We start from the raw sequence: 25,579 nt of genomic DNA on the forward strand, positions 1-25,579 counted from the left end.
AGCCCTTACGCTTGAATATTTAAAAGTAAGCCCTGTTTCATGCAATCAATTTTGTAAATATATTTCAATGTCTACTGAGTACCTAGAACTTAGCTCTTTAAGCAGAAATGGGTAGTGTGAGCTGTATATGAATGAACCTAATTTTTCTTAATCTATTTTAAATTTCCTTAAGAATACAGTAAATGCAGTTGACCCTTGAACAACTGCGAGGGTCTATCTGTAAGCAGAGTTTTGTTCGAATAATATGTATTGAGGTTGGTTGAATCTGAGGATGCAGAACCTCCAATACAAGGACCAACTATAAAGTTATAAGCAGATTTTCTACTGAGCAGGGGTGGGCACCCCCTAGCCCCTGCATTATTCAAGAGTCAATTGTATATGTTTTATGTCTTTACTTGATGAAAGGGTTAACTTTTAACGATTAAGGCTACCACATTAATGGATATTTTTAAAAGTAAAGAAAATAAACCATGTGACTCAGTTTACCACTCTTTTGGGGGAACAAGTAGTATCTGTAGGTTTGATAGACTGACCAATTTTAAACAGTGTTAAGGTAGTCTTCTGCAGAAAATTCATTTTACCTTGTGTAATATAACACGTTTTATGTATGTTCTTAGAAGGTGACAAAATGAAGAAGGTATTTTGGTTGAAATCAATTTTTTTAATTACGTAAAGTTTATTGGCCCTAACTATTGGGTAATGCCTTTAAATTATATACTTGCTATAATTAGGTCCAAAAAAATATCAAATATCTCCTGGGTATTGGAATTATTGGCTTTTGGTGTTTTTGAAGGCTTAAAGTATTGTGGAAGTATATCTATACATTTGAAGTAATTGGAAAGTAGTGTTTCAGGTAACCCTTCAATCTATGTTTCATTACAGTTACCGTTTTTAAAGCCTCTTTTAATTAACTTCAGGGTATTGTCAGCATTTAGCAGCCACAATCCTGCAAGACAAGCTGGCAGCTTCTCTAATGGAGATGATTCTAAAAGGTTTTGCAAAGACTTACCTAAAGATGAGAATAACTTTATTTACAGGTTTTCAAAGTCACTCCCATAGGTAAGTTAACTATAAGTTCTAAGGGTAATGGTGAACCTCCAGCTGCTGACTTTAATCTAAGGTGTCCTGTGCCTAGCATCTGTATACTTCCTCATCATTCGTTTCTGCGAGGGAGCATGAAACCTAATTATCCTGTAAGGTTAGTTGTATTTTGCACTTTCAAAAGCAAAATATATGAGTATTTTATACTGAGTTTATACTGTTTACAAGTTTATTTCTTAACTCATTGGTTTTTTAGTGTACCCTCGGTACCATAGTCATGTCGTAACTGAGTGACCTCTTGCTGTAGAATCCTTCTGCATTTAGCTTCCACACTTCCCTGTCTCTTCCTAGTACACTACGTATAGGGCCTTCATTGCATTTCCTAAGCATGTAACTATCTTTCTCTTTTTTCTTGTTGTATCCTATTTTTTTTCCTAGCTTTATTGAGATATAATTGACATATAACATTTTGTAAGTTAACATGTTGATTTGATACACGTGTATATTGCAATTTTATTACCACTATAGTGTTAGCTAACACTTCCATCTCCTCACATAATTACTAGTTCTTTTTTTATGGTGGGAACATTTAAGATCTATTCTCTTAGCAACTTTCAAGTATATAGTACAGTATTTTTGGCTGTAATCACAATGCGGTGAGTTAGATCCCCAGAACTGATTCATCTGATAACTGGAAGTTTGTACCCTTTGACCAACATCTCATTTCCTCCACCCCCCTCAGCCCCCTGGTAACTACCATTTTACTCTGTTTCTATGAGTTCGGCTTTTTTTAAGATTCCACTTATAAGTGATATCATACATCATTTGTCTTTCTCTGTCTGACTTTTTTTTCACCAGCATACTGCCCCATGGCCCATCCATCTTCTTTCTTCTTTATTATGGCTGACTATTAGTCCATTGTATATATACACCACATCTTTACTCATTCATTCACTGACACATACTTGGGTTGTTTCCATATCTTGGCTATTGTGGATAATGCTGCAATAAACATGGGAGTACAGATATCTTTTAGACATCCTGTTTTTATTTCCTTTGGATATATATCCAGAAGTGGGATTGCTGGATCATATAATTATCTCTTTTCATATTGACCTTCCACACTGGCCTACTTTCTCCTTGAGAGTTGGCACCGAGTCTCACTTTTGTCTTTTCATCCCCCAGTGCAGTGGCTACTGTCACATTAAGAACTCAGTAAATATTTCTTTTTTGAATGAAAGTATAAATTAACAAATGAACCAGCGATCTTGCTGGTTGTACCAACGTAGTTATTGAGTTGAGATTTAGTTTTACTTCAATTTAAATTGCACCTATTGAGCAATTACCAGGCTATAGCTTGGGACAAGACAGGCCAATGTGAATGACAGAGACCTTGCGTTTAAGGTGATCACGGTAAGCTTTATGTAATATTGAATTATGTTATAGAGGGGTTATTTGGTGTATTAACAAGAGACAGAGTAATGGCATGAGAGGCTGTTGCACAGGCACCTATAAAGAATGAAAATAACTGAAATGTTAACTAAAACACAGGACAGCTTCAAATAATGTTATAAATGAAGTTGTTAGGATGGTAAAAATACACACAGAGACACACACAATTATTTATTTATTTATACTTAAATGACTGGTAGAGTAGAAGGTACAAGGCATCAAAAATTAGCTGACCTTTTTTTTTTTTTAATGTATGAAAGATGTCAGGCAAATGCTCTGAGCTGCAGCCTACCTGCAACCACTTGCCTTTCAGAACATCTTAGAATGTGTAGTGACTGCTGCCTCCAGACATGGTCAGGGCCTACTGTGGTGTAACATAAGTTCAGGAAGTATCTGGCTGTACTGGTAGATGTTTGCAAATGTGAGGATCCAGTGAACTATTTTGTTATCTCTACTCCTAGTTTTTAAAAGGTATCTTGAAATACACTTAAGAGGTATTGCTGTTTCATGATCCATATTACAATATGAATTTTACTTATTAACCTTGTGTCAAGGTAGTTCATTAAAACAAATCAACTTTGCTCGTAATAACAGCACATAGCTTCATTCACCAGTTAAACTTAGTTCAGTACTTGTTCAGCAGTTGCAGTGTAAACGTGGAATATAATTTCTACCATATTTTAATCATTCTCTTATTAAATCCTGCTTACATGGGGGAATATGAGTTAGATACAACAAAAGAATAAAAATATATACGTAGTGTTGATTTCCAGCTCACCAGAATGGTGATTTCACCATTCAGTTATGCTAGTTCCATTTCTTGCACCAGTTATAATAACAAAACCCTTGAGCATAGATGGAATCCACAGTATATTGCCATTTCCTTTCATCTTGTATAATTAGACATGTTTAATTTCTGATACAAGGAGACTAGGGAGAAGAATACTGTGCTTAGAAAGAGACAATACCAGAATCTCTTGGTCCCCACTCCCAACAAGCTTGAACACTATGAATGATTTTCTACTTTTTAGTCAGATTCCTTGAAAAATTCTGGCTCTAGCTTTGAGAGCTTGGAAAAATAATTTAATCTCCCTCCTGAAGGAAGAGTGAGGGAAACAATAACACTCATCTTGTAGGCTTATTATGAGGATTAAATGAAGTAATCCATATAAAACACTTAGAAGACTATCAGACAGGTAAAAATTAATTGCTCAATATATGTCAGTTAGTGTCACTTACTAACTTAATATCCTCAAAACATATATCTATCTATATGTTCCCACTTCTCTACATTATCAATTCATAGTACCAAATTTCTTCTTTTTTTTTTTTTTGAGGAAATTGATAGCAATACCTATTCAGAATTGCTCTGAAAAGGTCCCATTATCATTAGTGAAATTAAAAAAAACTTGACCTACTAAGTATAAAATTAATTGTAACATATTATTAAAATAAGTTTATTCTAGTTTGTTCTTCATTGTCTAGGAAAAAAATGCATTCTTCCAGGTCTAGCGCTGGTCACTGGTCAATTTTGACACAATTAACAGGAATACTGGCATTCAGCAGTTATTGTTTCTAACGATGGGGTGTATTGAGGCAGAGCACCTCTTAATCACATTCTATATTTATATTTCTGTTGAAGGTTTTTAGCTTTGATTTTCAGCAGTTTTATGCAAGAGAACACATTGTCACAGGGCCAGGGACTCAAACATTGCTTAGAGTTTGGGCATTTGGCCAAAAAATTTCAGGCTAGGTTTTGGATTAAATACTTATCTCCACAATTTTAGGAAAACTATGTTAGCTTTCAACTCAATCAGCTCCTATTGAAACTACTCTACACATTTTGAGTATGTTTTTTAGTTGCTAAAAGTCCAGCTATTTGAAGAAAGCATAGAGATCTAAGGGAGATGCTGGCAGCCATTCAGAGATAATGCTCCAATATTTTGACCTCTTTCTTCTGGTTGGCAAAGGCTGCATCTCTTTGCAGGTAGAGGGTAAGGATTCATTCATATAATTCTAAAGTGACTTCTGTTTTTGTCAAGGAAAAGTTGCTACCGTGGCAACTTTATAGTGAGTGGCAGGAGGAAGCAAGCATGGTGATTACAAATTATTGGTTTAATCTACATTGTGATTTTTGGAATGAATCTTCTAAAGTTGATCCTGACTTTTAGAAGACAAAAGAAAGAGCTGGCAATAGAAGTCTTCGGACTATCATCTTAACCTTCATTAGTATGCATATTTGTTTTATTTTGTGCTAACTTTCCTTTTCTGTGCTTCATTTTTCATGTAGAAAATGGTAGAAGTTGATCTTTTTTTTTCATATTACCTCCATGGAATTCCATAAGTAGAATGTTCCAAGTAATCTGTGCTGAATAAAAATAGGATATTGTTCTTGTTTTAGTGTGTCCGATTGTCATTTCTTAAAGAGAATGTGTTGAGTATATTGATGTTAACAAAACATTTATTTAGGGTGAAACCTTTTCATGTACTATCTTATTTAATGTATAGCTGATTCACTTTATTATACAGCAGAAAGTAACACAACAGTGTAAAGCAATTATACTCCAATAAAGATGTTAAAAAATTTTTTTAAAATAAAAGCAATAGGGGTGGGATTGGTAGATGCAAACTATTACATTTAGAATGGATAAACAACAACGTCCTAATGTATAGCACAGGGAACTATACTCAATATCCTGTGATAAACCAAAATAGAAAAGAATTTAATGATGTTTAAAGAAACATTCAGAAATATAAAGACTACCAAACTAAGAGAAATCCAGATTAGATTAATTTTAAGCTACTGAGTCTTATGTCTTATTTAGTTTATTTATATTTGTTCATGCATTCATAATCAGTATTATATACAAAGCAGCCTGTTAGGTGATGAAGATGTGGTGGTAAACAATGGCGAACACATTTCCTGCCTTTCATGATCAGGACCATGACATACAGATGTGCAGTTTGTACATTGCTTAACTCTAGATTTCATTTACTGGGTCTAGGTGTATAGCAATACAATAGGTTGTGTATTGTAGATGTGCAATGCACCACTTGTGAGCTTTTGAGTAATGGTCCTACTCATGGCTAAAGACCAATGGCCAAAGTTAGTTAGTTATATCTCTAACTTCTGACCACAGGAATCTAGGCATGAGTGTGTGTGTGTGTGTGTTTGTGTTTGTGTGTGTGCACATGAGTGTGTTTAGGGAGAGCATCAGTATGACTCCATGACCACTGCTGGCAATTAAAAAACTTTTGCCCTCTGAATTGTGGTTGAATAATGACCAGTTTGTTTTAGAAAAATGTGACACTATTATTAATCTTGACCTTTTGTTGAAATTGCTTATTTAGATATAAACTCAGTATTGAAAATGAAAATTTTTCTGGTTTCTACATCATACCTCACTCCCTTTTTGAGAAATTTTATCTCTTGAAGTCTATTCAGGAATCTAGATTTTGCTATACTACTTATATAGATGTTGCCTATTCTCCATGAAGAAATCCTAAAGTCAAATTAAAATGAAGACTTCTGCTGGTTACCTTTGATAGGTATTCTATAATTGAGATTAAATTTGAATTTGAAGTGGTTATGAGGTATTCCTTTTCATTTCAGTTAAGCAGACATGTGACGGGTTGATTTAGCATGTTTCACAGACAGTGGTAAAAAGATATATATTTGCTCTGTAGCAAGAAGTATGGAACTTGTTAACAATTCTTAATGTTGCTGGGAAATGGAACCATGAATAAATATGCTAGGAAGTCCAGCATTGAAATTTCTCTAGCTTTATATAATCATTTACATCTCCTCTGCTGGACTGATGTGTTTCTAAGGCATGCAAGAACCATTAAAATATTTCAGCTTTCGCTTTCTGTGTTAGCATGTTTGGATTGTAAAGTAAACTTAGTTATTTCAAGCTGTTTTATAGCTAACACTATCAAGCCATATTTATCATTATTATAATTTGGTACTTAGCATTCATACTGTGAAGCTCAGTTTTACCCAGTATTTGGTAAAACTAAAAAAAAGGATAAAAGATTTACTTCACAGTTTTAGTACAAACACCAGGGTCTAAAGACTAATGGCTATAATTTTTGTTAAACTGTACACAATATTTTATGAACTGAAATTGTGCCCCCCCAAAGATATTTTGATGCCCTAACCCCCAGTACTTCAGAATGTGACCTTATATGGAAACAGGGTCTTTACAGAGGTAATTAATTTAGAATGAGGTCATGAGAGTGGGCCTAATCCGATATGACTGGTGTCCTTATAAAAAGGAGAAATTTTGGATGTAGAGATGTAGATGCACGTGCACACCAGGAGAACACCACGTGAGCATGAAGGTGGAGATCACACTGATGCATCTACAAGAAAAGGAATGCTAAAGATTATCAGCAAACCAACAGAAGTGAGGAGAAAAGCATGGAACAGATTTTTTCTCACATCCCTCAGGGAGAACCAAACCTTCCAACACCGTGACCTTGGACGTCTAGCTGTGAGAACTGTGAGGTAATACATTTTTGTTGTTTAAGCCACCCAGTTTCTGGTACTTTGTTATGGCAGCTCTAGCAAAGTACAAAAGTCATTTCAAACTCTTTATCTTGTAACAAATCTGGGGAAAGCTTGAAAGGCAATGGTTTTAAAACTCCCTGAAATTTTCAGAGGTCTTAGTTGCAGACGACAGATTCCATTCTAGGTAATTTAGACTGGAAAACACTTATTAAGTATAATGTCGATAGCTCACAGATTACTTGGGAGGTCTGAGCTTCCAGGAGTGACTCCTAGACACCATAGAATAGGGCTCCTAAGGGTGGTGTACAGTACACTGTATTAGGTCCAAATGTGATTCCTTGTGGAATGGTCACCTATGAGTTAATATATTAGTATGTAAGTTATTTGCCCTCAGTGCATTCAATAAACAGTGTCAAATAGGAGTGGGATGACTTCAGTGAAAGATTTTGTTCCAAAAATGGGAAAATAGGAAACATACAGCACCACAGGTCTATAGCAAATCCCACCTTGCAGACAGCAGAGACTCCCTTTACTGGCAACAGAAAAAATTCCTTGTTAAACCTACCTGACAGCACTTGGTTCTGTCATTGAGTAAAATTCCCTTCCTTGCGGGTTGCTTTAGGGTTAAATAGCCTAGGCTACGGATGGCTAGTCTTGCAGTTTCTTTGGCAGAAGAATTTCTTCAAAATTGTACTGCACTTCTGGTCAGTTTCATGAGTGAATTAAGAGCAATAAAAATCTTGTGTAGTGTCATTTTTAGGCCTGAAGACTCTTTATTTTGTGGCCTCTGTGAATCACTTGCTTCCCCCTCTCTTAAGTTGATGGTCTACGTGGATGGTGGCAGCTTTGTCAGTGGGGCAGGCACCCTTGTGTGAAAGAGTACCTCCTGCTAAGGCTGCAATTTTGTAGTTAGATTTTGTTGTTGATGTTGCCTTTTAAACACAACTTTTTATATAATGAAAATTTTCAACATAATGAAAACAAAAGAATTGTTAAAAATAAATCCTCCCCTGTATTCATCTCCTAGATTCAATAATAATCAAAATATCACTTCATCTCTGAATTTTTTGTTAAAGCATCTTAAAGCCAGCCCAAAATATTATTTCACCCCTACATATTTTAGTATCTAAAACAAAAATGGCTATTTTCTTATATAACCAGCCTCCATTATCAACTCTAACAAGGCAGATAATATTTTGTATAATATCTGAACCATAATCCATAATCCTATTTCCAAGATTGTCTCAAAAAATTTTTATAGTTGTTTCTTTTTTAACTCGATTGTTTATTTTATTTTTATGTGCCTTCTCTCTTAATGTAGAATAGTTCCTCCTCTGCCTATTTCTCGTTCTAATTTTCTATCCTTGTCTATATCTCTTTACATGTAGTGACATCAATTTGTTTACAGAAATAAGGTCTGTTGTTCTGATTGTGCCTGCTTTCTTTCTTCTGATGTTATTTAAATTGTTCCTTTGTTCTTATATTTTCTGTAAGTGAACATTAAGTCAACCTTGATTAGATTCTGCTGCTGCTGTTTTGGAGGGCAAGACTATTTTTATAATAATTAAATGGTAGAGGTGAGTGGTCTCAGTCCTATTTCTTCATTATAAGTTCCCATCAAATGTTTACCTAATAGTTTTATCATCGATGACCATTGCCTGATGCAGATATTACATTACGGGTTGCAAAATCATGATTTTCCAATTTTATCATTTCTTTCACATTTGTTATGTGGAGTCTTGTAATGAAGAACTTTCTCTCATGAGTTACTTAAAATATAGTTCATTGAGGAAAGACAGGGCAAATGCATAAATCTTATTTCTTGCCGTTTTGACAGTGAGGAGTTGGTTCCCTTGTAACTTCCAATGGTACTCGGTAAGTTGCTGCTATTGTTTGGTATTCTGGTGCTTTCCTTCCTACTTCCCTGTTATGGCAGTCATCATCTTTGTTCTTCTCCTCTTCCTCCCCTCTGCTGCTGCTGCTTTTCTCAATGCCTCTGTCTCTCTCAAGTGTAGTTGTGGAATCATGGATATTTTATATGTTTCAGCATTTCAGTCAAGTGCATGTATTCTTTAGGATGCTCAAACTGTTCAGTCTTTGACCAGGGAGAGACTATGTGCTCTTTTGACACAGCCCATTAAGTCCTTGGTAGGTTACTTGGTATTATGCAGCTACAACTTTTAACTTCCTTGGTTTGTGGTATAGAAATAGCTGGATTTGTCAACTTCATACGTTTCCAAATTGTAGGACTCTCCTTCAACTCCTCTTACAGGGAAAGGGAGAAAAGAGTGCCTCCTTTAGAGGAGCTGTGCGCTTTTCCATCTCTTCTGGAAGGTTTTCTAGGTGGGTCTTTCTTATAAGATGATGCTGAAAGAGGCAGGAAACCAACACTACACACTACTATTTTGAAATTTCCTAGCATTTTATCTCATGCTATAGCTTTAGTTGGCATATGTCTACCTTCTAAGGTAGTTGGCATATGTCTACCTTCTAGGGATCATAATTTGACCATATGGTCACTGTCACATAATAATTGTTGTCTGTGTTTTCATCTATAACATCCTTATCCTGTGGCCAACCACTGGACTGCTTCCCCGCTACATTAAACCAGTGCCCTACTTTAGGTTTGTTATCACAGCAAGAGCCACATTCTCTAGTCTAAGTTATATTCATTAGCTGCATAAAACCAAACGAACTCTAGTTAGTTTAAGCTGAAAGGGATTTATTAAGGATGTACATATCTCACAGAATCATAGGAAGGAATGAAGAAATAGACCCTAGGAAGGAGGATGTTAAAGCACTCTGGAGAACTGGCCCCTGATGGGGCTGCTGCCTTTGTCACAAACAGGGGACTCAGGATAAGAATCGGCCAGCATAGCCACAGATGACTTCCCCTGCAAAACCATCATGCTCCCTGCCTCCTCTGAATTCTGAATGAAAGTCTGTAGGAGGACAGCTGATTCACGCAACATGGGTTACATCCAGAAGCCCATCTCAGTGGAATCAGGAAATTTGGTTTTCAGCTATCTAGCCTCTTCCTGCTAGTAAACAGCAGGCCCATGCTCTATATTCTGCACACCCTGTGCCTCAATTAACTTCAAGAAGAACATCTCAGAAAGACAATAATTTTTATTAAAATGCCTGCAAATATATTCATAGTCACACACATCTCATTTCTACAAAGACATCATTGTATAAACCCCTTTATGGGAATTCTTTTATGTACTAATGTGTGTATAGTAGAAATGAGACTAGTAATTTTAATGACATCATTTCAGTGCAAGGTATCAATGAGGAACAATATAGGAAGTAGGATCTCAGCCTGGATAATAAAAAAATTACCTGAGGAATATATATATATATATTCATATATATATACATATATGTATATAGTGGAAGTATGTATATACTAGAAGTATGTAGTGGAAGCATGTATATACTAGAAGTATGTAGTATATACTAGAAGTATGTAGTATATACTAGAAGTATATAGTAGAAGTATATATATACTACAAGTATGTAGTTTCAAAATATGCATGTTAGAGTCTAGGATAAATGAAAATCTGCTAAATTGTTAGACATCTATAGTTGTAGTAATGCTAAAGTGTATATGGATTGTGGCAAAGATTAGAGAAAATCAGAGGATCTTGGCTAACCTTTTGCTTCTGTCACTTTCTACTTATTGATTTCACGAAAATCCCTTAAATACTTTGAGATTATTTCCCCATCTCTCATCTTAAGAATGATTTGAGCATGGATGAGATGATACATGTCAGGTGTTTTTAGCACCTCAGTTGAATTATCATATATAACTTGAACCAATAGTAACAACATATAAATTGCTTTGAGGTAAACTATGAGGAAGAAGCTGGTTAAGATGCTATCTCATTCTCTGTCACAGGTATGATACAAGCTGAGGGTTCTACCCCAGCTGTGTGCCAGATGAATATCTTTTGTCTGGCAAGGGAATGTGAGTTTAAGTCACTGAAGTGCAAGATATAGGGCAGATGTAAAAAAAGTACCGGCAACGGTAATGCCTGTGCAATGTAATAAATGATCCCACAAAAGCCCATGAATGACAGCAATTTCTAGGTAACTTTAAATCCCCAGAGAAATTCACTGCTAAACCTGATGCAGATTTTTTTGCTAATCAAGTTAAGGATATAATTTCACATTGGATCTACTCTCCCTTCCTTATGGAATGAAATCTCACACTGTGTCTGACACTCTAATTCTTGATTGAAGTAGTAAGGGGTGGTATATACTAGTTTGGTTTTTTAAGTGAAATTAAAACTGGTGATTTCTTTAATTAGAGAGGGTGACTTTTTAAATTAGATTTACTCTCCATGCCTTACTCAGTGAAGCCTCACACTGTGCCTGGCACCAAATTGTCATTTAACAAATGTTTGTTGAATTAATTAGGGAAGCTGTGTAATGGGTGAGTAGAGACATATTATGACTGAGTTTAAGGAGGAGGGCTCTGGAGTAAAACAGGGCTACATTCATATCCTAACCTTTTTCGTTAATAACTGTGTGACTCTGGGTAAGTCATGTATTGTATCCAAGCCATGGTTTCCTCTTTTGTAAATTATCAGAATAACAGTACATATTTCAGAGGGTGCTCTGAGTATTAAATTGTATGAGGCAAATAAAAAACTCGGCACAACATCTTATTCAAAGTCAAGGTTTTCTAAAGTGAACTATTTTACTTATTATTTACAAGAAACAGTGGCAATACAGAGGATGTGATTATTGCCTGAACTGAATGTCGGGGTTCAGGGAAGGCATTCAAGAAAAGATGACATTGCAAAGTATTGGCTGAACGTGGGCATCCATGTGAGAGCTTGGGAGCTTTGCTAGGCATGGAGTGTTAGAGAATAGGTTGGTCTGGCTGGATATCAGGGAACGTGTTGGGGGAAAAAATCTGGAAATGTAAGCAGGGGAAAGCTGATGAAGTACAGTTTATATTGGTCAAAGGATTTTGAACCAGAAAAGGATATGGTTAAATGTGCATTTTCAAGAAGCATCTATGGCAGCAGAGTGAGACATGTACTTGGGGAAACTGAAGTTACTTGGTTAGTTGGTAGTTATGGGAAAGGTTCAGGCCAGAGATGAGCTGATGTGCTCCAGTAGAGATAGGAAGTAAGGGATATATTCTGATGCTATGTAGGTGGTATAGTCAATTGAACTTTGGGAAGAAGGAATTAAAGCATCTGACAGCTGACCGATGGTTCATTTATTCCCTTCACAGGAGGATACCTTGGGAGAAAGAAAAGAAGGCAGGTGACTTGGTCTATTCTCCTTGTCAACTGGCTCTCCAAGTAAATAGATGAATGCTGTTTATAGGAAGAAGAGATCTTAATTAGTGAACGTCTTTTCCAAATGACCCTGGTTAAAGGATGACTTACAGTAAATAAGTACAGAATCTATAAGGCATGGATCCCTGGAGGATACCATATGAGCTATTCATTTCTCTGGATATATAACATGTAGAAATTTTATAACTTATATGTCTTTGCCTGTGTGGGGAACCCCATAAAACTTCCCTTGAATCCCTCATTGATCATTCTGGGCCAGAGAGTGAATGTCCTGTGTGGGAAGGAAGGAACTAGGGAGTCATGTGGGATGTCCCAGACCACTTCTGGTTTCATCTGTGCCTCTCTTCTTTAAATTGTTGGTGACACTTGATACTCTGATCTGTTTCATGGGCATCCAATGTGACCATCTGATCTTGTGTGTTAGTTCAAACATTTTGACCTATTGGATGTAGGGAATAGGGAGAAAGAGATATAGAGGATGACTCCAGTTGGTGATGGCTGTAACTGAGAGAAGGCATACTGGATGAGTGAGGCCCTGCCCCCATCCCTAAGGAGAGGATGATAAGGTCAGTTTTAGATCTGTTAAATTTGAGATATCTGTGTAATTTTCAGGTGGATATGTCTCAAAATGTAGGTACTGGATATCACATGAATGATCAGAAAGAGATCATGGAGAGAAAGACTGTGCTGAAGCTGTTGAAGGAATAGGTAAATAAAGAGGAGCCCGTGAATGACACTGAGAAAGGCCCATGGGACATTGGAAGTGTCAGAAGAGAGAAGTGGTTGTGGAATTTATAGGAAAAACAAGTTTTAAGCACAAAGAAGTGAGTTTTAAGCAGAACAGTATAAATGCTGCAGGGTTGACCATCGATTAAGACTGAAAACATCAATTAGATTTACCAATTAGGAGCTCATTACTGATTTTAGAGATAATTAAAGAAAATTATAAATTTGTAGTGGTAACGAATTGCATGACGGGGATGGTCTCTGATGTGGATGCAGAAGTAGAGAGGGTAGATAATGGGATTCATCCAGGCTTGTGGATTTTAGTGTGGGTGCTCTGAAGAGCAGAGCAGAGCTAGTTAAGAATACTGATAGGGCTTCCCTGGTAGCGCAGTGGTTGAGAGTCCGCCTGCCGATGCAGGGGACACGGGTTCGTGTCCCGGTCCGGGAAGATCCCACATGCCGCGGAGCGGCTGGGCCCGTGAGCCATGGCCACTGAGCCTGCGCGTCCGGAGCCTGTGCTCCACAACGGGAGAGGCCACGACAGTGAGAGGCCCGAGTACCGCAAGAAAAAAAAATAAAATACTGATAAATGAGTAGTTGGTACAACTAGTTGCTTCCTCCAGGGTGGGTAAAGAAATCAGTAAAGTTGTGATAGTCTAAGGAACTTGTAGTAGGAGAACCTCAGATGTTGCTCAAACTTCAATATTTGTTTCATACTGACTTAGAATCTCTGGGTGCCTGAGCATATTCTTCTTTAAGCAGTTTTCCAGATTAAAGTTTAAGAATTTCCCTAATTTTAAACAAGTGGGTACTGAGAAAAATTAAGGTCTTGCTAGAATATTAAGTTAAAAAATAGGACAGAGGGCTTCCCTGGTGGCGCAGTGGTTGGGAGTCCGCCTGCCGATGCAGGGGACACGGATTCGTGCCCCGGTCCAGGAAGATCCCACATGCTGCGGAGCGGCTGGGCCCGTGAACCATGGCCGCTGAGCCTGTGCGTCCGGAGCCAGTGCTCTGCAACGGGAGAGGCCACAACGGTGAGAGGCCCGCGTACCGCAAAAAAAAAAAAAAAAAAAAAGTAGGACAGAGATCTGTATGCATAGAATGCTGATAATTATATTAAAAAAGACGCAAGTCAATGTTCAGGCATTTAAAAAGCCTGGAAGGCTTTAAAATAACTTAGTTATTTCTAGATTGTAGGATTTTAAAATAACTTTTATTTTTGTAAACCTTTTATTTTCAGCTTGTATTTTTATAATGAAAAATAAATTACGATTATTAAAAATTGGTAGCTAATAAATGATGTATTTCTATGTACTAGATTATAGATACAGGTAGGATACTGTATTAAAGAAAATGTTTTAATAAAGATAGAAGGAAGAAAGAACATTAAAGACATTTCATACCTGAATAAGGTATAGAGGAAAGATACCGAGAGGAACATGGAGTAAAAAGCAGAGCTTTGTGTGCGAAAAACAAATTCCATGTACATCATAATTTTGATGAGGGTGGCCTGTCCTCTAACACTCTTAAGATTACAGATATTCAGACTCTCAGCTTCTACCCACTTTTTTGATCAAGACCTAAACTGTCCAAGTGTCATGGAAAAAAAACGTACAGATCACTTTGTAGAATCAGTACAGTGATGTGGAGGGAACATCAGTCTGAAAGAAGCCTGAAATCATGAATCCAGCTGTGCTCGGAAAATCTCGAAGGTCATCTTAGAGAAGTGGCTGAAATCTGCCATAGATTACTAGTCACCTAGTCATATATCTGTCTTCAGCTATCCTGATAGAAAATGAGTACATGAGGGCAGAATATTTCTTGGAAGACTTAAACCAAGGAATTTTTTTTGTGTTAGGTTTTTGACAAAGCTGGTGTCATACACAGTAGTGTCAGAGCCAAGTGAGTGTGTCAAATTCATAAATGTTTATTGAGTAATTATTAGAAGCTGGACTGTTTAACGAGGAATATCAAAATGTATAAATCATAAATATCCTTAACTTCAGGGACTACCAATATAGGTGGTATTTTTATACAAAACAAATGAGATCTTTAACCTGAAGATAATGGCAAATATTAAAGGTATTGAGGCCAAAGAAAGCATGAAGGGCGTAAATTATAGCAACACAGGCCTTTGGGAGGTGACTGCAAGAGTCCAGGCATGAGATGGGCCTAGCTTGAACTGAGCTGATGATAACTTGAATGGAGAAGAGAGGATAGATATGAAACACATTGTGAAGAAATAATTATTCGGGCTGTGGACTGCTTATTGAGTCCAAGGGAGGTACGAGGTAGAGTCAAAGGTGACTCTCATGCTTCAGTACTTGGTACCTAGAAGAACTCACAGGACTATGGAAGATGAGAGGAAGGACAGATTTAGGGGCAGGAGGAAAATAATGAGGCTAGTTCATTTTAATCAAGATGGTCATTATAGTCATAACCATATCTGTAAGAGTGTGTACTTCTGCCCTGTTCAAAACGTGCCTTCATGGAAAGAGGATTACCAATAAACTTCCTAGATAGAAAGATCACTGGGGGAGACAAAAAGTTTGGGGCAAATTTTGTATTTTTCTGGTCGCTAACTCAGGACAACAAAGGTAAACCATATGCTGTATAGGCATAGTTGCTCCATCTTCAAAACTACTAATTCAAAATCTCATTATAACATCCTCTCCTGCCACCTTGTGTCATCATTCTCTATTATAACCTTTTCCTCTCCATTCATTAGCCTTCTTTAGTTCACTGCCCTCATTATCTATTTAGGTTACAGGTTTGTAATTGCAGTGACTCTCCTGGAAATATCCTAAATACTCTTGTTCTTCCATCTTTTTTTGTTTTTTCCTAATCCCTTTGGCGGCTTTGAGTGGACCTAACTAACACCTTTTCCCTGCTATAATCAAGTAACATAGAACTTCCAGAGAAAACCACACAACAGAGAAGATCATTTCTACTAAAAATCCATGAACACCAGTTTTAAATAAACCATCAGCACTGCCTGCCAAATCTCCCATGCTTCTCTGGTAAACCCTTCTAATCGTCACAGTACATTTTTATTATAACTTTTCTTTAAACCTCCAATTACCTCACCTATTCTTGATCATCACTCTTAGCAAATGTCCTTATCTGTTTCTTTATAGAGAACATGGAAGCCATTACATTCATTCATCTTCCTGCTCATTCATGTTTCTGCTGCCAATCATGCAAACTATCCACAACTGAAACCATCTTATCTACCTTACCTGCTGATAGAGGAACTATCTCTTCTGTCCTGGGACAGTTCTTCCACTCTGTGCTCTGAGTCCTATCACTGCCATTCCATTCCATCCTTCCATTACTAGGAATATTGCATTAATTATTATTACCTTTAGTTTTTGGCATTCAACCTCTCTCTCTCAACTGTATCCTTCCCATTGGCTTTCAAACTTGCTAGAGTTCTTTCCATGAAAACAATAATGCAATGTCCCCAAAGTTATTTCTTATTTTTATCCAACTACTCCATTACATAGCTGAATTTTTTGAAAGTTATTCCTTATATCTAACCAATTACCACTTTACACAACTGAACTTTTTGAGAGAACAGTCTGTATTTTGATGCCAATATTTCCATTTTTTCAATTTGTGCTTACATCTCAGTACACTCAAATCAGACTTTTTGTCCTCAACATGCCTTTAAAACAGCTTCTTTAAAGGTCTCTAGTTTTCCATCCATGCCATTCAATTCAGTAGCTATCTATCTTTTCTTCCACTTCTTATCAGCATTTGCCATTGTTGACTGTTCTGTCTTGGAACACCTTCTCTTGGCTTCTGTGCATCTGGCCGTTCAGCTTATGCTTAAGGGACTGAGGGACTAAAATCTAATGTCTGACCCTCTATCCAAACCTTGTGCAAAAGCATGGGCCAGTGTCAGACCCAGAGGAAAGAGGAGATGTTTTTCTATTCACCAATTTATAAGGTATACTTTCAGGGTTCTGAAGTTTATGACACAACATTATGGCTATCTCTTTGACTCTTCCTTTTGTTTCATTTGTAGGGTCACCACTCTCTACCTAGCATTTAAATATTAGAGTTACTTAAGTTTTGTTCTATGTCCTTTCTTACCATTCCCTTGTCACTGGGAGCTCTCATCACCGTGATGTGTATGCTGATGTATGCTCATGTATATGCTAATGGCTCCCAAATTTATGTCCACAGCATAAACTTTTCCTTTGAGTGCCGTACCTACTGGTAACCCAGCTTCTATTCAATGTTTCCATGCAAATATGTGAGTGACCTGTCTGACTTATTATGTCCGAGTTAACAAGTCCAAAATTCATAATCTCTCTCCTCTCCCACTCCTACCAATACCTATTTCAGTTTCAGTGTTGTCTTTTTCAGTCAATGGCCATTTCATGCATTCTGTTATAGAAGCCAGAAATCTAGTATTCTTCCTTGACATACATCTCTGCTTGTTTTTCTTTTAGAGTTAAAAGGAATTGTAGCTATTTGCTAGTTTACAAGTATTTAATCTGAGGTGCAGGGGCCCCTTGCAGATCAGTGAATCCTTGAACGTTTGATTCACAATTTTCTGTGCATAATCGTCTGAGCATTTTTAGGTGAGAGATACCTAGTACTCATGAGATTCTCAGAAGGGTCCAGAATCCAAGAAAATATTGATAAGACTAATCAATATTTTATTAACTTTCTCACTCATGGATGAGGAAACTGAAACCCAGAGAGGTTAAGTGACTTTGGCAGAATCATACTTCTGGCTAGAGCCAAAGAAGGAACTCGAACCCAGGCCCCTGACTTCCAGGCCAGACACTACTCTTTTCCCATTAACACATTTAATGGTCACAATCAAATTATTTTCAGTAGAGATCATCACTTCTTATCCTAAATGAAACTGCACTGATAGTAATGTAAGCCTGAACATACTTGTTCTTTGCTGTGCATCGGCGTAGGAAAATTCCCTGTTTATAATTTATTTCAAACTCAAATAGGTTATGTTTATATGCAAAATAAAAACATGTGGTATTTTCATCAAATTTTATATTTTTATTTTAAAAATGGTATGATAAAATGAGCTTCTTTTTAACTTGTTTGTACAAGTTAATTTCCATTATGTTTCATGTGCCCTGATCTGCCTCTGACTTATGATTATAATATCACCCAGCCCAATTCCCTAGGCCTATTTTACTGTTCAAAGTAACAATTAGCCCTGTACTACTATCACAGGATGTCAAAAATAACAAGGGAAACATTAAACAAGATTATTTCTTTTATTAACTTCAGTTTTACTTTTTATATTGAGGTTTTTTTAACCATCTGGAGTACTCTTTTTTTTTTTTTTTGTGGTACGCGGGCCTCTCACTGTTGTGGCCTCTCCCGTTGCAGAGCACAGGCTCTGGACGCGCAGGCTCAGCCGCCATGGCTCACGGGCCCAGCCGCTCCGCAGCATATGGGATCTTCCCAGACCGGGGCATGAACCCATATCCCCTGCATCGGCAGGCGGACTCTCAACCACTGCGCCACCAGGGAAGCCTTAGATTTTCTTTTTCTATGATTTCTATTATGAAGGGTATTTTATTTCTCATATATAGCAGGTTATTTGGTTATTTCTAGTGTAATGTTCATGTTTTTAGAAATTGATCTTGTATTTGATAAAACTCTTTTTGTTCATTTTAATAGTTTGTCTAATTCTATCATTTTTTCTGTTGTAGACCATCATATTACCTAAAGGACAGTTTTATTGCTCCCCTTCCAATCTTTGTACTTTTATATCTCTGTCTTTTTTTAGAGCACTTGCCAGGATTTATAGTACTATCTAAAGCATATATAATCTTGCAGTTTCTTGGACCTCTTGCAATTCTGTAAGTCCCCCAAAATGCAATATACAATTTTTTATAAATGCCTATCTTGATTGTAAAAAAAATGTCTAAAATTTTCCCTTAAATGAAGTTTTTAAGCATAATATTTGCTTTAGTATTTAGTTCATAACCATAATCAATTTTAGTCTATTTTCTTCTATTCCTAGTTTTCTAGGAGTAGATTTCTTTTTTAATTATAAATATGTTTTAGGTTTTATCCAATCCATCTTCCTCCATCTCTTGAAATAATTATATGCTTTCTTTCTTATATGTTTATATAATGACATGGTGAATTATATTGCTGTGTTTTTTTTTTTGTACTAAAATTTTCTCCCAATGCTGGGATAAATCCTACTTAATCATATTGAATTTTATTTTAATATACCTTTTCATTTGACTAATATTTATTTTTGGCATTTGCACTATTTGTAATTGAATAGGCCTATAATTTTCTTTTTGCACAATCTTTATCTAATTTTGGAATAGAAATTACACCAACCTCGTAAAATGGGCACCTTTCTTTCTTTCTGCTTTTCCTTGAAAGATAAGAATTATCTGTTCTTTGATAGTTTGGTAGAGTGCACCTAAAAATCAGCAAGACCAGGGGATTTTGTGGAGGAAGAGAAGTTGCCTTTTAAATTTCTTTAATACTTATTAATCTATTCAAGTTTTTTATTTCCTTTCATATTAATTTCACATTTTGTATTTTTCCAGAAATAAATGTTTGTCTGCATTTGCAAACTTGGTACCATATGGGAGCTCATAATATTCTTTTACCAATTTAATATCCTTTCGTGTCTATAGTTATTCCTTCCTCACTTCTGTTTTTCTATTTATATCTTCTCCCTGTCCCTGTGTTTGTCTTCCCCATCCTTCTCCCTCTCTCTCTCTCTTCCTCTCTTTCTCTCCCTCCTTCTCACTCCCAAAACTAATTGCCAGAGTCTATGTATCTATTAATGTCCTAAAAGCTTTTACTTATTTGTTTTTCCTCATTTTTTGGGTGGATTTGTTCCCTATGTATTGATTTCTGTTAGTGTCTTTATTATTTTCTTCTTCCTTGTTTCTCTGGGTTTGTTATGTTGCCCTTTTTTCCCACTTTCCAAGTTCAAGGATTGGCTCATTTTTTCCAACACTTTTTCTTTCTTGATGAATGTACTTAAAATAAATCTTCATTTAAATGATACTTTAAAGTGTCGTATACATGTTTATATGCATTATTCAGTTTATATTCTTTCATTTCTCTTTTCTTTTTTAGTATATGTTATTTAGCATTGTTTTACTTGGTTCTAGACACATATTTTCATTTCCTCTCTTTTATTGGTCGCTTATATTGCTTTGGGTCAGATAACTTTGATATATATATATTGTTACTACTGTCTGGCAAATAGTGTGGGACAGACAGTGATTCTTTTAAGACAATGGTTAGGAGAGGCAAGAGCAGGGTCCCTCCCAAAACTATCCTCTGATTCTGTGCCTAGCCATGCTCTGCCACAACAGTTTTCTCACAGTTTTTATTTTTCTTTTAATTTTTTTATTTTAGTTTTTCAAAATTTAACATCTTTATTGGATTCTCATAGCTTTTACATTGGTTCCTCAGATCTATGGTTCTCTCTGTCTTTTGTCCAAAGGATGAATTTTAGGGGAAGCCTGTGCTAGTTTGCCATCTTCTCAGGAACCAGAAGCTACTAGTATTTTCTATTCATTGACTATTTCAGCATTCAATAACTATTGATTAAGCAATGACAATGTCCAGAATAGTTCTAGGTGCTGAGGATTAAGTGGTGAAAAAGACACGCTAGCCCCCTTACACTTTTATTGATAAAACCTTTTTTTTTCCAAGCCAAAATGAAATATAGCTATACATTTATAAATGCAAAACTAACTGGCTGGTCAGACTTAATGTAAGCATAAATATGTGATACTCAGTGTCGAGAGAAGCAGAGGACTGGCTGACTGCAGTATCTGCTCCATTTCCTTTTGTTCTGTCAGATGCAGATAGGCCAAAATTGGTAAATCACATGTAATTATGGAAATAATCCATGTTACATGGGAACTTTTTCTTCCATTTTAAACAGTTTTCAAAAATCAGAATGTTTAGGCTACCTGAGTGTATTTGTTTGCTGGGGCTGCCATAGCAAAGTACCAGACTGGGTGGCTTAAACAACAGAAATTTATTTTCAATTCTGGAGGCTAGAAGTCTGAGATCAAGATGGTGGCAGCATTGGTTTCTTCCAAGGCCTCTCTCCTTGGCTTGTTGATGGCTGGCTTCTAGTTTCTTCATATGGTCTTCCCCCTGGTATGTCTGTGTCCTAATCTCCTCTTCTAATAAGGACACCAGTCTGATATGATAAACACCCTATTTATTTTTTTTGACTTTAATTATCTCTTCAAAAACCTTATCTCCAAATATAGTTACATTCTGAGGTATTGGTTAGGACTTCATCATATGAATTTTTGGGGGATACAATTCAGTCCATAACTATGGGAAGTATGTAACAATGAAGTGTTTCTTAATATTATTATAACAAATGTTACTGGTAGATATTCTCTATGATTAAATTAGTAGAACTAGATATTTCCATAAGTTAACTTTGGAGTTGATGTTTTTGGAGTATTTAAAGTAATATGACTATGTGTTTAAGCTTTTCAGGGCTAATGTTAGAAGCAATTACTAAACTTATTTTTGGTGGACAAACCTGGATTACAGAGGGACAGCCTCACACAATTATGTCAGACAGCATTGCTTTCAACTTATATTTCCTGAACAGTATTTAAGAGTCTTTAACTTTTTTAGTAAGTGTTATTCTGTTCCAAATTTCCCATTCTTTTGTACTAATTTTTGCTTGTAAGCATATAGGCAAAATTGATTGGCAAAGAAGAGAGAATGGCTACTTACCTTGTGTGTATATGTGGAAATCTATCGAATTATGTAGAAAAGCAGGGTCATGTAGTGGAAAGAACCCTGAGAATGATGGCCTGGGAGTGAGGACAGCCAAGTAAGACTCTAGGAGCTTCTACTGCGTGTTGAAACAAGTATAGGTAAATGGCCAGACCGGTGGATGACCAGGGGAAGGGTTGGGGGAGTTGGTGGGAAACCCAGGAGAGTCTCCTTAAGGCCATAGATATGTCTTTAGAAAAGACTGGTCAACCCATACTGGTTAATAGAGTCTTTCTGGATCTGAAAGGTGGACACTGTTTATTGCATAAAATCAAACTAGAACCCATTTGGCTGGTTTAAAGATGGGTTGTGTTAGAAAAAGCCTATAGAGACTACTCAGTACTACTTTATTGGGTATAGTTCAGTATGACATTATGATATCATTTATATATTATTTTTATCATCAGCACCTGAAAGTGTGTAAGCTCTCTCTGAATGAATTTAACTATTAAATTAAGCCACAAGGATTATTCGGAAGTCTCATTAAATACTTATGGAAGAAATCAAACTTTTCTTTAGGATGAAACTTCAGAATGTGTAGAAGGTGTATGGATCTGCTGGTTAAAGTGCTCTTCTTTTTATGTTGTAAGCAGCTCACCTTCTGTTCATGACTCAGTGGGATTATAAAAGCTTATAATTTCTCCATCACTGTTGACTCATGTAAATAATAATCTCATGGTACATTTATTATTTACTTGTTTCCCCTGCTAACTTTCTAGTGTCTCTTAGCTTTAGAATTCTTGTTTTGCCTTTAAAGGGAGATGAAGTTCATTGTCTCTTGTGGACCATTCTCAAGAACTTTTTACAGCTTAAATTAACAGAGGAATTAGGTCAGTTTTTATTAAGCAGATAAGACCTGTAGACATTCTCTGGAATCACAGCTGTGTCAGTTAATGAACTGCAGAGAAGCTCTTGTTTCACTGATGTCTTGACAATTCACAAAATAATTAACAGCATAGCTGTTTTACTAATGGAATATTTTGTGTTCAGAGTGTTGTGATAGCAGACTTCAAAAATTGCTAAAGAGTGGAAAAGCATGTACCCCGATCTGTGTAATGGGTATTCACTGAAGAAACAGTGTAAGTGTGCCAACTTTACTAATCCAGGTCAGGGTCTCTCAACTTTAGTACTTTTGACATTTTGGGTCCAGTACTTCTTGTGTAGGCTGTTTAGTAGAATTCCTGGCCTCTATCTAATAGATGCCACTAGTGTACCCTACCTGTTCCACTCTCCCAGTTGTGACAATTAAAAATGTCCCCAGATACTGCCAAATATCCTCGGGTGGGGGACAAAATTGCCCTCGCTGAGAACCACTGACTTAGATCAATGTTCAAATTTACCCTAGAAACTGAAGCAGTCAACTTTCTGGTTGGTAAAATAGAGTTGTGGAAGGGTCGGTCTCTTTCCTAGTCAGAAACAACAGCAACAACGATGACAATGACAACGACAGCTACTGCCCTTGGGCTAAGGAGATGGAAAGGAACATTTGCTGGATACAAACCAAGTACCAAGGACTATCCTAGGCCCTTTATGTTGTTTCATTTATTCCTCCTCAAAGCCCTATGAAGAGAACATTGTTGTTCTCATTCTACTCCCCTGTGAATTGAGGCTAAAGGTGATTAAGCTACCTGCCCAGGGTCAAATACCTGATAGGTGATGCAGTTAGGATGAAACCTAGTCAGACCCATCTCCAAACAAAAATTTGGAGGGAGCTCCTTTAAACTACCTATTCTCCAAAGTATTAGAATATTCTTTCTTGGCCATGAGGTTGGTCCTGTCTTCTCACCTCCCTCCTATGTACCCAGATTGAAAATCACACTGATTCATGTATCTCAAAGGTATTCACTCCAACAATTGATAATGGAGAAAAAAATTTCGTACTACAAGCACATTAATTCCTAAATTACAAGACCTTCTTTCTAATAACAAAGTTTGATAGACTTACCTTTAGTACTTTTATTGTTTTCTTGGAGAGAAGGGTTATGGCTAATAACCCAACCAGATGGCTAACAAGTAGATAGAAAAACTAAGGAGGGGTAAAATTCTAAGTTAAAGATATAAATGTCAAGTTTGAGATTTCTATTTTATTGCTAAGAAACACAGTGTATTACACTAAGTGTAGACATTTAGAAAGATATTGCTAAGTAACAAAAATAAGAATGAATGGCACATATTTTAGGAACAGTTAATTAATGCCCATGCTCAGATTATGTAATTGCTGTTAAACACAGAATAATTTATATAAAGAAAAAAAGGGGATCCATGGTTAAAATTGGAAACAATAAACATCATTATGAACAAGTCACTGTGAGATTTTTTCCCATATTATAAGAATTCTGGGCTTTCTCCCAATAGTAGCTACATTAAACACCGAAACATCTGAAACAGATGTTGCATGTTTTTTCCATAATTTCCAAGGATTTTATATATTTTAAATGGTAGGGAGGGAGGGATAGGAAGTCATTTAATACCCCTATCATGCATATGTTGTATTAAACTTTTGTGAATCTGCTTGGATAGGTGCTCTCCAAAGTCTAATCTTGAGAAGTTTATTCCATTCTTTGGAAAGACATATATATTAAATGTCATACTTAGTAAATATTATAAAACCAGAGGGTATGAAAAAACATTTGCTCTCAGGAAAACCCACTTATGCTATATCTGTTGTCTGAATTAACAAAACAATAAAATGAAAAAAAAGAAAAAGAAAACAATTTTAAAAACATCTTCAGGAAGGGGTTCTATAAGTTCCTTGCCTTTCTGTTGGAAATTCACTGCCTATCATTTTTTCCTCCATCCTCTCCTAAAAAGCAGCTTATATTTGTCTCTGAGTCATCCTAGAGACTGAAGACCACTAACCTTACTCTATTTTAAACTATTTAATTGTAGTTTTTTAGAGCCTTCATTTTCTGACTTATTTTAATTAGGTTCCTGACAGTCTTATAATTTCTCCTTATAACTCTTTAAAATATTACCTGGATTGTTAGGAATTATTATTTTATTTCATGAGAAAGACCTTCTCAGGATTTTCCTGATCTTTTCTCTGAATACCTGGGGAGAAGCCCAGGAAGAGGAGGCAAACTCTCTCGGTATTTGCAGTTCCTGGGGGCTTTACTCTCTTGCCAGGGCACACTCAGTCTCAAGCAACTGACCACACATCCAGCTCAGGGGCACCAAACCATGGTCGCTGTGAATTTTTTTCTAAATAAGCTTCTATTGGGATACATCCATGCTCATTCATTTACCTATTAGTTATGTCTGTTTTTTACATAGGTAAGTATTTGTGATCCAGTCTGTGTGGCCTCCAAAGCTGAAAATATTTACTATCTGGCCCCATGAAGAAAAAGTTTGCCGACCCTTGATCTCTTCTTATCAGTGTCCAGATGTATCTCGGCCAATTAAATCACTGTTCACCTCTAGTCTCTTCTTGCAGGCACCTGACTCTTCTTATATATTTTGGGCCCCTTGGTTGCCCTGTGACCTTAGCAATTCAGTTAAGTTCAAGTTGTCAACTTGCTGTTTGTTTATTGCTATAGACTGAATATTGTGTGTGCCCTTAAAATTTTTGTATTAAATCCTAATGCACGATGTGATGGTATTAGGAGCTGGGGACCTTTGGGAGGTGATTAGGTCATAAAGGTGGAGCTCTCATGAATGGGATTAGTGCCCTTATAAAAGAGACCCAAGGGAGCTCCCTTGCCGCTTCTAGCATGTGAGGACACAGTGGTGTCTGTGAACCAGGAAG

The 25,579-nt window shown here is 36.5% G+C and overlaps 1 protein-coding gene across 2 annotated transcripts in view; it reads left to right on the forward strand.

Annotated features, from left to right (window-relative positions):
- KCTD8 (potassium channel tetramerization domain containing 8) overlaps positions 1–25,579 on the forward strand; it is a 255,935-nt gene that overhangs the window by 6,969 nt on the left and 223,387 nt on the right. Inside the window, exon 3 of one of the 2 annotated variants that reach the window (XM_029234536.1) lies at positions 3,345–3,361. The exons of the other annotated variant lie outside the window; for it this stretch is intronic. Within the exon in view, the coding sequence (XP_029090369.1) occupies positions 3,345–3,361 (17 nt within the window). The remainder of the gene's footprint in view (positions 1–3,344; positions 3,362–25,579) is intronic. 2 annotated transcript variants of the gene reach the window in all.

This window comes from Monodon monoceros, unplaced genomic scaffold (assembly GCF_005190385.1).
Source record: "Monodon monoceros isolate NGI ecotype Baffin Bay Population unplaced genomic scaffold, NGI_Narwhal_1 Super_Scaffold_20, whole genome shotgun sequence".
Lineage (NCBI taxonomy): Eukaryota > Metazoa > Chordata > Mammalia > Artiodactyla > Monodontidae > Monodon > Monodon monoceros.